Source organism: Phaethon aethereus, assembly GCF_964289735.1.
Source record: "Phaethon aethereus genome assembly, chromosome: 8".
Taxonomy (NCBI): domain Eukaryota; kingdom Metazoa; phylum Chordata; class Aves; order Phaethontiformes; family Phaethontidae; genus Phaethon; species Phaethon aethereus.
The window spans coordinates 32,291,088-32,302,582 of NC_138584.1; the positions used below are offsets into that span (position 1 = coordinate 32,291,088).

Genomic DNA, 11,495 nt, shown 5'->3' on the forward strand with positions numbered 1-11,495 from the left:
CACACACTTACAAGTTAAATTGAGATACAGTTAAGTAGTCGATTAAAAGGACAACCATAATATAAGGTTACAAAAGACTGAGTATTGCTTTTCTAATGTGCTTTTCTCCTTCATTTCGGTCGCTCACCTGCCAAATCTATACCGGGAGGAGCGTACAGGAGAGCTCGGTGTCATCTGTGGCGACGTGCATGGATTAGAGGGGTGTAAGCAGGCTTGATGAGGAGAATTGGACGTGGGGAACGCATGCAGATAACTGACAGGGTTCATCCCCCCGCACCGTGGAAGCCCACGATACTGGCCCCGGCCGCCGAGGCGGGCAGCGGGGCCGTCACAAGAAGGAGCCGTTCGTTCCTCGCTCCCCGTCGCGGCTTCTTCTTCCCGGTCGGTCACGCAGAGAGGGACGGGCTCTGCTCGGCGTGGGCTCGCAGGAGGGCCGCGATGTCCCCGCGGGCGGCGCGCTGGGCCAGCGACAGGGCCGAGTTACCGCCCTGCGGGGAGGCGAAGACGTTACCGCCCGAATCCCCGCACCTCGCCCCGGCCATCCCCGCAGTCAGCCCAGCTCCGTCCTCAACCACCTCCGCTGCTTGGGCCCACCACAGCTCAGGGAGGCTGTTGGCAACCTGCCCGCTGGCGATGGGTCTTCCTCCGCCCTCCAGCGAGCCGTTGGCCGGGGCAGCTTTGCACCCAGCTACTTACCCCCAAAACCTGCTTCCCTGCAGTTCGTCCCTCGTTTAAAATGAGTCACCGTCCCGCAAACCTCCCCGTGGTGTTTTGGGACTTAAGCTCAACAACACAAAATGCATCCTGGCCGTGCCCTCCCTCGATCCTGGTACTGTCCCCCATGTCTTAGTCGTGTGGGACTAAGACAAGTTGTAGTTTAATTAGAAAATAGTTGCATCGCTATAACTGCCGCTACGTGGCCCGTCGCCGAGAGCCCGGGTGGGAGGAGATTTCCACCGGCCGGCCATGCTTGCTCCCAGCCCCGTCCCATGCATCCTCCTGGAGAGGTGTCCGTGCTCAGGGGAGAGTTAATTGCTGCTAATTTTTTGGAGCTGATTCCAAACGTCCAGGATTTAATCTTTTTTTTTTCAGGTTTACAGTGGGTTGAGCTCTTCCCCCTGGTGCTCCCGCCCAGGCAGCAGCTGGGATGCGGAATGCTGCCATGGCCACCCCATCCACTGTGCAACAAGCACCAAAACCAGGGGTACTCTCCTAAAACTGGCCCCCTGATTAGAAAGTGGACCAAAATTGTACTTCTTCACTTAAAAACCACCACCCAGGGATTGCTGCCTGTAAAGCATGACCCTGCTTTCCCTGCCTGGTAGACGTGCGGCTGTGTACGAGACCGAGCGCGGCGCCGGAGCCTCACCTTGTCCGTCAGCGCGACCTGGCAGCCGGGCTGGGCCAGGAGCAGCCTGACGATGTCGGCGTTGCCCTGCCGGCAAGCCACCATCAGGGCCGTCGTCCCCTCCTCGTCCTGCAGGTTGACGTCGGCCTGGCAGGAGAGGAGGGCTCGCACCATGTCGTCCCGCTCGTGGCTGACCCCCAGCATCAGGGCGGTCTGGCCTCCCTGCAACCGCACAGGGAAAGGCTGAACACCCCTCACCCACCGGCCTCCGACAGTCCTGCTCATTCAGACTGTCATACAATAAAATAATAATAATAATAATAATAATAACAACAACAACAACAACAACAACGAAGAATGTTATGATTGTATATGCATTATAAGATTGCATATTATTATTGTATAGCACATATTTCATAATAATTTGTATTATTATTGCGTATTGCATATTATTACTAAATAACACTGGGGGTCTTCAGTAAGTGTTGCAAGAGATAGCTGCTCACTTGCACCACAGCTGTGGGGAGGGTCTTCGCAGCAGCACGGCTTTGAAGCTGCCTGGCTCCCAAACATGGGTCCCCCCGACCCTCCTGGGCAGTTTAACTAGGTTTAGTTAAACTAGTTTAGGTCTAAACTAACTTTTACAGCTGGTTGGAAGAAGAGCTGGATGAGGGCACTGTCATCTCTGCGTGTGACTCTCTGATGAGTGACTGCTCGCCAGCAAAACCTGACCCAGATCCCGCACCCCGGGGTCCACCCCGCACCGCTCCTCCCTGGTATCGCTTTTTCAAACTTTAACCTTTCAGCTCACACAAATTATTTTGCAAAATTTTCAGCCTTCCCTTTGTTCCTTCATTTTGCCTAGCTCTCGCGTCCCGGTGCAGGGAGCTGGTGGGTGCCACGCTCCGTTTTAGCTGAGGTTGCTTTTGTAACTTTTGGGAAGCAACAACTCCGACCCAAAGTCTACTGCCGAGTCCCAGCCTGGCGCTGCGCGTGCGGTGTAAGGAACCCGAATTATATCCCCCGCCGGCCCGAGATCTCTGTGGGGACACGATGACGCCCCAGCCTGAATTGGCATGGCTCAGCGATGGAGGCTACGAGCTCAGCAGGAGTCACTCTGCAGATGCCTTTGCCAAATAAATACCCTGCCCTCCCCTCTGCCCGCGGCTGTGGCACGATCCCGCGCGGGGCCACGCTTGGTTCTCAAAGAAACGGCAGAACTACCTGGGCGGCTCGCAGGTTGACGTCCCCCTCCGTCAGCAGCTTCATCACCACCTCCATGTCCTCGCCCGTCTCGGCGGCCGCCAGCGGGGTGAGCATCACCGCCGTGTAGCCGGCGCGGTTCTGCAGGTCCAGGCGGCACACGCCTGGCGGGCGACGCACCGCGCGGGGGAAAGATTCGGCCCCGCGATGAATTGGCCGGAGGGATTGGGAAGCAAAGAGGGAGTTTTAAAACGTGTGGCACCTTACATTCCCAGAAACGGGATTTCCACAATTGTACAGGACTGAGATTTATCTGTGTTAAAGATCTAGTCTTGCGAGCACAGTATTAAAGAGCCCCTGGTGCTACGCGTTGCTACGGTTAATTGCAATTGCTGAGGTCAACTCAATTACCTTTGAAGACCGTAACCAAAAAACAAAAAGGGGGGATAATTAACACCTTGGGCGCAGGCCAGTTGAGGAGCTGTGGGCTGTTTGCTTCTGCTCCTGCAGCCGACCCGGCCCCATTTTGCTCTCTTTTCACCTCAGAGAGCCCATTTCCAACTCCACCACGACAAACAAGCCGAGTCCAGTGGGCGAGGGCTTGGATCCAGCCTTGCCCCGGGACCCGGCCACCTCGGGCACGCGGTGGCAGGAGGGGACAAACGGCCACGGCTCCCTGCGCGTCTGCGGCAACAATCGGGTTATAGATGTGTATGATAATCTGCCATTTCCCTAACATTTAACAGATTGTCTGGCCCAGGAGAAAAGGCCAAAGTGCCTTTTTTATTTCCGAGCACGTGTGCATTTTCCCCCGTACAAGCTCAGATGAGATTTTTCCTTCTATGCAACACGAGCTGAAAGTTCAATAGTTTAAAATGGAGTTTTTCTGTGGTGCTGGGGGGTTTGTTATGCTCTCGGGAGCCTGATTCTCCGGCTCCGAGAGATGATGTGGCACTTGCTGCTAGAAAAAGCTGGGGGAGCCACCCCATCCCACCTGGAGTGGGGCTATGAGAGACACCCCTAGGCCGCAGGGACCCTGAGCCGTCCCCAGTCAGATTGCAAAGCCCTCAAGTTGTATCAGGGCCATAAGGGCACTAATGAGCCTTGATGTCCCCAAGAAACCTCAGCTGGGACCCACACCCATGACCAAGCTATGGGGAGGATGCTGGTCTTCAGATCAACCATATCTCCTGGGCGGACTTTGGCCCTACACTTGTCTCTTGGACAGACCTTGGCCCCATGCTTGTCTACTGGATGGCTCCCTTGCAGATAGGTTGTAGTTGGTCCCCAGCCCCACCTCCATCCCGTCTCCTTTTGCTCCTGACTGAACTCCCTGGGAGGACCCTGGACCTCATTCACTGTTTGCCATGTCTGGGACTGTTGATGGATCCTCGCTGCCTGGCTCTTCCCGCCATGATCATCCCCTATGGGACCATGCCCCACGGGCAAGAGTGACATAAAGTCACTCCCACACCCATAGCCAACAAAAGCCATGGCTGAGCAGAGTTCCTACCTGTGTCTAACAGGAGCTTTGCAATCGGGAAGTTGGAGTGGGAAACGCTGTAGTGAAGAGCTGTGTTGCCATTCCTGTCGGCCAGGTTCACCACCATCGCCAGGAGCTGGGGCTGGATGGCCCCCAGCTCCTTGAGATACACTGCAACCACCTCTGGGCTGGAAGACTTGCGGCTTGACACCCGGAACCACTCCTGGCAGACTGTGCTCAGGACGTGCCGCTGAAAACACCAAGGTCTCACCGTTACTCCTGGGCTAGTCATCCTGCAAAGCGGTCGCTGCCCCGGCTCCTCACCCCGCGCCATTTCGTCCTGTGTTCTGGCATCCCCCAGCCTCTATTTAGCTTGTGGTTTTGGGATTGCTTCTGTAACTTAATGGGGAAAGGAATTTCCTGTGGTAACTTGAACGAGTAAGCAGAGAAAGCCTTCATCTTTTTTTTTTTTTCCCTTTTCCTTTCTTTTTGGCTATTCTAAAACTGACTCGGGGGTCATCTCATCCCCCTCTCCTCGCAAAGCTGTCCCTGGCATAGTGAGGCACAGGCCGCAACGCGCTGTCAGGATAATCTTATCCGCTAAATGTAACAGGGAGTGGGAACCACATCCGAAATGGGATTGAAAAGTATCTGTACCAAATGCTTGTCGCTTGTGGTCCTGATTTCTGAGAGGTGCTTGCTGAGTAGCTGGCAGTCGGCAAGGAAATCTTCAGAGGGTTTGCATCTAAAAGGAAAATACTTTTGTAAATCCACCATGAGACAGAACTTGCAGGAGGTTTTGAAGTAGGAAGGAGAACATGTAGTCTAGGTCGGGATACGTTCAACGCTTATTCAAGTGCTTAACTTTATGGACACAAGTTGTCCCATTGACTTGACACAGATTTTAGGTACAAAGTTAAGCACTTAGATAAGTGTTTAAGTCCAGCATCCCAGATCTGTATGGTCAACTTCATCTGTTACAAGAAGGGGGGAAAAAAAAATCTTATTCCTGAATCTGCAAAGAACCTTACCGAGAATCTTTACATGAGAGGGGAGAAATGAGCTAATTCTCACCAAATGTGACTCACCCCATCTTTTCCACAGTCAAGCGGAGGACCTGAATTAATCCCCATTAGATTCTGTACTAACTCAAAAAATATTTAGTTCTTTAAAGCATTTCCCCATGGCTACAGAGGTCAGCAGCTGCCTTTCCACCGAGCAGATGAAGCCCTGACCCCAGCCCTGTAGGAGCAACTGAATGCAAGCGCCATGCATCCTACGGCTGCAGAAACGCGATGGAAAGCACGATTACCGTCTGGTTTTCTGGTTACCTGTCAGCCTTGTGCTGAGTCCAAGCTGCTGCTTCTGCCGATGACTCCTGCAGGTCATTGTCCTCACGTCTCTCCTGTGAGGAGGTCCCCGACAAAGCCCCCTCACTTTCACCTCCAGCTTTTCCTTGCGTGGGCTCCAAATCATCAGCTCTTCTCTCCGTCTCGCTCTCCGCATCCCCATCCGATGGGCTGTCTTCGCAACTTGTGTCTTCGCTTGAAGTCGTTTCATAGCTATTTGAGGATACCACATGTTATTCACTCCTTCCCCATCCACAGCCGCAGGGCCTGCCCAAGGCTCATTGAAGACACCCACTGACTCCAATGGGCCTCGGATGAAGCCCAGAGTGATACACAAGTTAGAAGGTTAGAGCCACAGCCAAACTTGGGGTTAGTCTTTGCCTTCTTAAGCCAGCAGGGGCGTGACAGAAGCAGTTAATTAGCAGCAGGCAAGGTTACTTCAGGGACTACTCGGTTGGTTTGGAAGGATGTCCATCACACAAGCCCCAGCGTGGCCAGGCAAGGGCTGTGTGCCGCCTCCCTGCTGGGGGCTGCTGGCACACTGATGGGGAGAAACATGGACCCCATGGCTAGGTGGGACAGGCAGCATTTTGACAACCTTGAGAACCACTAGACAAAAGCTGCATTTGCAGCTCCACCATGGACCTGAGTCCACCACTTGAGCAGCCCTGCTAGAGAGATCTCTCTTCTGGTTGTCCAAAAATATTAATAACAATAACATCTTCCATGAGACAGAATGTTTCACTCCGAGGGATCCCAAAATTTTCTCAAACTAGTCGAGATTCCTCTACTTGCTACAAGTTGTACCCACTTCAGCAACTGTTGGTAGAAGCGCTACACAACAAGAGTAATACCTGATGAACCCAACAGCAGTAGCCATCGAACTGGGAAGTTGGAGAAGCGTATGTCAACAGAAACCAGCACACATAGCTGTTTGCACAGTGAAGGGACAGTGAAACGTGTCCTGCCCTCGTCATGCCAACACACATACTCCTTGGTAGAAGATGTGCCAGTACTGCTCTCAGAGATGCATCTACAGCATTGGTGTATCTAGTTAGCTCAAAGGCCAAAGAGCATTAGATATTGGATATGCAGGGAACTGAGTTGTTGGAGCACAACCTAAAATACAGGTCTCCTTCACCCCAAGGTAATTCCTTATTTACTGAAATAGTCCTTTCTCAGTCCCTGAACCAACTTTTGTTGGCCATCGCTGGAGCATGGAGGCAGGTTAGTGGCAGCGTGCCCACCCAAGCAATGCTGACCTCCTCCAAAACCCACCAAAGCTAGTGGGAATCCTCCCACAGACCCAGCTGGGTTTTGGATGGAGCTCCACAAGAGGGGTGTGCAGAGATTGTCAGTCCCCAGGGTGTCCCTTGCTGCTCTGAAAACACCAACATCTTTTCTACAGGGTTACTTACAAGTTATAAGTGCTGGATTAAAGAAGGGAGAAAAGAGGCTCCATTTCAAATGGCCTTTTAATCAAGAGGTTTGGAAGGGAAAAGAGGGGAAAAGACGAATGACTTCTTCAGCAATACAGAGGACATTACATGTTAAAAGGAAGTTTTATCTTCTGAACGGATGCTTACCCACCATTTACCCCAACAAACTGAAGATTCTTTTTGGTCCCATTGCCCCCTGCATGGAAACCATAACCTTTCTTTTTCATGATAGATTTAAGACTTGTGGTTGGAGAGATTTCTAGCAAAATACAAAATAAGAGATTAATTAAGCATATTGCCATAATTATCAATGATTATTCCCAACCTCTAGCAACAAACTACAAACTGTAACCATAAGCATCTTTCTTACGTCATCTTAGGAGATGCTTTTTCAGTTTTGCAAAACTACTGATGCACCTGGCCACAACCTGAACCTGCCCTGCCACCTTTAAAATACAGGTCTCAAACATCTCCAAGTGACTGGGAATATAAAGGAATTGACTGGGAGTTATATACGTGTCCTATGAATATAAGTAGGTTTTACTTTTGTAATAATGTTTTCCTTTTTATTTTTTTCCATACTAATGTATTGGAAATCTCCTGTATAAATCTCCTATAACACTACATGGAGGAGTCCATCGGAGTTTGAATAGTCTCACTATGTATTGCTTATAAGTAACAGGTCACCTATCTATTTGCAAGCCCCTCCTGACAGTGAACAGGCCCTTTCGTTTTGGATTCTTATCTTCATATAAGCTAAAATTATTTGAGATGAACGGCTGTGAGTGGGGACAGGTCTTTTCCCAGCCTAGTTGCTAGTTCAAACCTAGCTTGAACTGGTTTTGCTTCTGGTGACCTCCATGCTGATTAACCCCAGATGAGCATGAGTCCCATATTCTTGCAAATTGAGATGTCCAACCCAGTAAAGAAAAATGGTTATTTATTGGAATAGCCACAAGTATGGCCACTTTTGGAAGCTGATCCTGCATATAACTGAGCCACAGCTTTATCAGCTCCTACACCGTTTTGTTAGCTTTTTTTATTTAAGACCACATAGCTGCACGATGTGCAGATTTGCCTTTCTCATTCGTGTTTCGGAGGGGCTATTTCTGATCTGAATGACTGTAATTAAACCACTGCATCACCCCGGCTCAACACTTGAATAAATGGGGAGAGATTTGGCCCGGACACCTTGAAACCTATGCCAATATTATTTACCCAACTGTTGATAGCGTGTGTTCGAATTCTCCTTATCTGTGGGCCCTTGTGTAGAGTAGGCAGAGAGCAATGAGTTTAAGGAATTAACTAATTGGTTCTGAATGGAGCTGAGCTTGGAGGCCGGCTGTTTAATGGCGCTCGCTAACTCAGGGTAGCCGTGCTCCAAACACAGCCACTGCTCCTGCAAAAGCTCCTGGATTTTTTTCACGTATTGGCTGATGGGGTCAACAGCAGGCAGATCCTCGTGGTCAGGGGGACCTTCCTCTTCCAGCCCATCTCGAGGTTTATCTTGGCCAAAGCCTGCCTTGTTTTCTCCTGTGTTTGAGCCAATTCTTGTTCCTTGATGGCTTTCTGCAGTCACTGCGTGAGCAGCGAGGCTCTGGGTGTTGTAGTTGTTCCTGTGATTTTGATTGTCATCGCTGAGGTGCTCATCGATCTTCAGTTGGGTGAAGCACGGTGCGTGAAGGCCAGCCTCCATGTTGGCTTCACCAAAATGTCCAGGTCCGGTGCAAGTGTCTGCCAGTCCCTGATCTCTCTGAGCACCCAGCTCCATCGCCTGCGCATTCGCATTGTCTGCTCTGTGGACGCTGCATCCTATGGATTTGGTGGAGACTGGAATATTTACATTGATGCCTTTATCATGGGCTCGCTTGGCCCCAGTTACCTGCGAGAGGTCAGTGTTCACCGCCGCATCGTAGCACTGCAAAGCCCCACCGCTCTGCCTGGACGGCACCTTGGCCTCTTCGGTGTTTTCCCGGCACAGCTTCTCTTCCAGCTGAGCTTTGGAGCTGGCCAGTAACCTAATGCTTTTCTCCTTCTCCTTGATCTCATGATCCTGCTGCTCCAGCACTGCTCTGATCTGCTCGAGCTCTTCTTTCTTCTTGCCCAGCTGCTCCTCCAGAGCAGCAATCTGCTGCTTCAGCGCGGCGACCCCGCCGGGCTCTCCAGCATCACGAGGCTGAGGACCGCAGCTCTCCTTGCTCTCTCCAGCCCGGACGCGCCCCTCCTCAGCTTTCTTCAGCACGTTCGGAGCGATTTCACTCACGCTTGGCTCCCTTTCCCCAGAGTTCGTGTTCTCCTCTGCGAGCCGGAGGGCAGCCGGTGAGGCTGCTTCACCCCCGGCCAAGGCGGAGCGACCGCTGGCGTCGGCGGCTTCGCCCTCCTCGCCTCCGCTCTCCATCACCACCTGCAGCTGCGGCGCCGCGGGATGCTGGCTCCGCCACGGGGGCTGCGCCGGCGCCAGCCCCGGGCTGCCTCCGCCGGGATGCTCCTTCTGCTCCACGGAGACATCTCGCTCCCGGCTCACCTCCTGGGGGGGACTTAACGCGACGCTGTCGGAGCCGGGTGAATGCAGCGCAGGGCGAAATGTGCTTTCAGAGCCGCTCTGGTCGTGGCAGGGCTGGGGAGGTGGCTGGAGGGGCGAGGGCACCCTCCCGTCCGCCGGCGGGGGCTGGCCGGGCGGCAGCGCAGCCGGCATGCTGGAGGCTCGCAGCAGCTGCGGCCGCCCCCGGAGCTCGCCCTCCTGCCGCCCCAGCGCGGCCTGCCGCCGCGTCTCCGCCAAAAGGGCTTTTCTCCGGTAACTCAGCTCATCGGCTGCTGGCAGCGGTGCCTCGCTGGGCAGGAGGGGCCGGGGGGTCTCCTCCGCCCCCAGGGACGCCTTTCGCTGGGGGAAGGAGCCGGTCGCCGTCCAGCTCTTGCTGGGAGCGGACGTGCATCCACGGGAGCCGTTCTCGGGCAGGCTGAAGTTTCGGGGCAGGGTGCTGAATTTCGGCTGCTTGGCTTTCCGGTGGATGTGAACCCTTCTGATGGTGTTCCCTTTCTCGATGTCGTCCACATACTTCAGGAAGTCCAGGTCCAAGTGAAAGCCGTACGGTGTCTCCACGGAGTAGGGGAGGCCACAGGGCTGCTCCCTCTCCCCGTCGGTTTTGGGTGGCTGGCCATTTGCTGAAACAACCCAAGAAAAAAGAAACAAAGATGACTGAGTTTCAAAGACAACAAAAAAAATTACCAAAAAATACGTTTAGAGCAGGGGAAAAACGTTACTGCTTTTTTCATCTCAGTTTCAGGCGGGTGGGGGCTGCAGTTCATCATCGTGGAGGCTCGTGGTGGAGCTGCACAGAGACGCAGCAACACGTGCAAAGGTCCGATCTGGTTTTCCGGAGGTGAACCAGGTAATTGTGGCACTGAGGAAGCCGAAAATTTGCTGAAATCATGGCTCTAATTGGCAATTAAGCAAACAGCAGGTTTTGCAGGCAGAGCTACGTGTTTGCGTAAGTATAAAAAGCTGCCCGATGCATAATAAATCCAGCTCAAAAACAGAAGGTGGAACCAATCTGTGACAATGACATTTTTCAAGGCTTTTCGTTTGGTTTTAACTTTTCAGTGCCACAAGTAGTGCTGTGCATGCCGAGCAGGAAAAGCATCGCGTTGTTTCATCAGCAAACACCGGGTCACAAATTATTCCTTGAAAATGATGAATACAGCGACGGGCAGAGGCCAGACCCAGACAGCGCCAGCCGGGGCTGCTTCACGCGGCCGCATCCATGCGGAACGCGTGCCTCCCAAGGTGACCGGCTGCGCGGCACCGAGCACGGCTTTTAAGCGAGGAAAACGGCCACGAAACGCGTGACGGTGTGGTCGCCCACCCAGCCGGCGCCGGCAAACAGCACAGCTCCAGCTGCGCAGCCCGAGGCTCCCGGTTTAATGCAGCTTCATACAGTCAGCTCCAGCCCGCAAAAATTCACGGCCCCCAAATTTCAGCCTTGAGAGTCAAAATAGTTAAACCCCTGCATCATTGCTCGTTTTTCTTTATGCGGCAAGGCCCTGGAATCACAGTGATTTGGGCTGCTTTGCACCTCCGAACAAACAAGCCGTGCTCTGTGAGGATGAGGAGGAGCGGCTCGACCAGGAGAAACCAGGTTTCACGGCTGCAAAGCCGGGCTGGTGGGAGCAGAGGAGATCTGTCCTGCCTGCAAAGGACAGGAGGACAAACACGTGCTGAACGGAGAGCTGTGACCAGGTTTTTGCTGCGGTTTAGGAAGCCTGCATAATACATGAATGATGCATTTTTCGCCTCCTGGCCCCGGTGCGTATCTATAGAAAACAGGTTATTTACGGTATTTCTGGTAAGGAAATTACTTCAGGGCTTGGTTGGGGTTTTTTTTCAAGAAACAAATGAGCAAGCAAACATCCCGTAGCCCCCATACCATCTGCCTTCTCCATGGCGCGGTCCGGTTGGGCTGTCAGTTAAACATCCTCTGACAAGCTAGGGCAGAAGAGCCGCTTCACCCTCGGAAAAAAGAAGCACATACTTTCAATTAAAAAAAAAAAGCTCAATCATCTGAACTTAATCCCTCCTTAAAGCTTTACACCTCTTCACAGGCCACCCCCCTCTTCTTTCCCGTATTCTGCAGCCCGACTGTGCCTGTTAAGCACTTTCAAGCTTAAATCAATAG

General features: G+C 52.7%; 1 protein-coding gene across 1 annotated transcript; it reads right to left on the minus strand.

The window, feature by feature from the left end:
• Window positions 1–217: 217 nt before the first annotated feature.
• KANK4 (KN motif and ankyrin repeat domains 4) lies at window positions 218–11,262 on the minus strand (the record flags this gene model as incomplete). Its single annotated transcript, XM_082003084.1, has 9 exons — window positions 218–488; window positions 1,370–1,570; window positions 2,573–2,715; window positions 4,065–4,284; window positions 4,692–4,779; window positions 5,366–5,596; window positions 6,970–7,081; window positions 8,041–9,984; window positions 11,247–11,262. 9 exons carry the CDS (start codon window positions 11,260–11,262, stop codon window positions 387–389), a joined length of 3,057 nt encoding a protein of 1,018 aa, XP_081859210.1. The 3' UTR covers window positions 218–386.
• Between the last annotated feature and the right edge of the window lie 233 nt (window positions 11,263–11,495).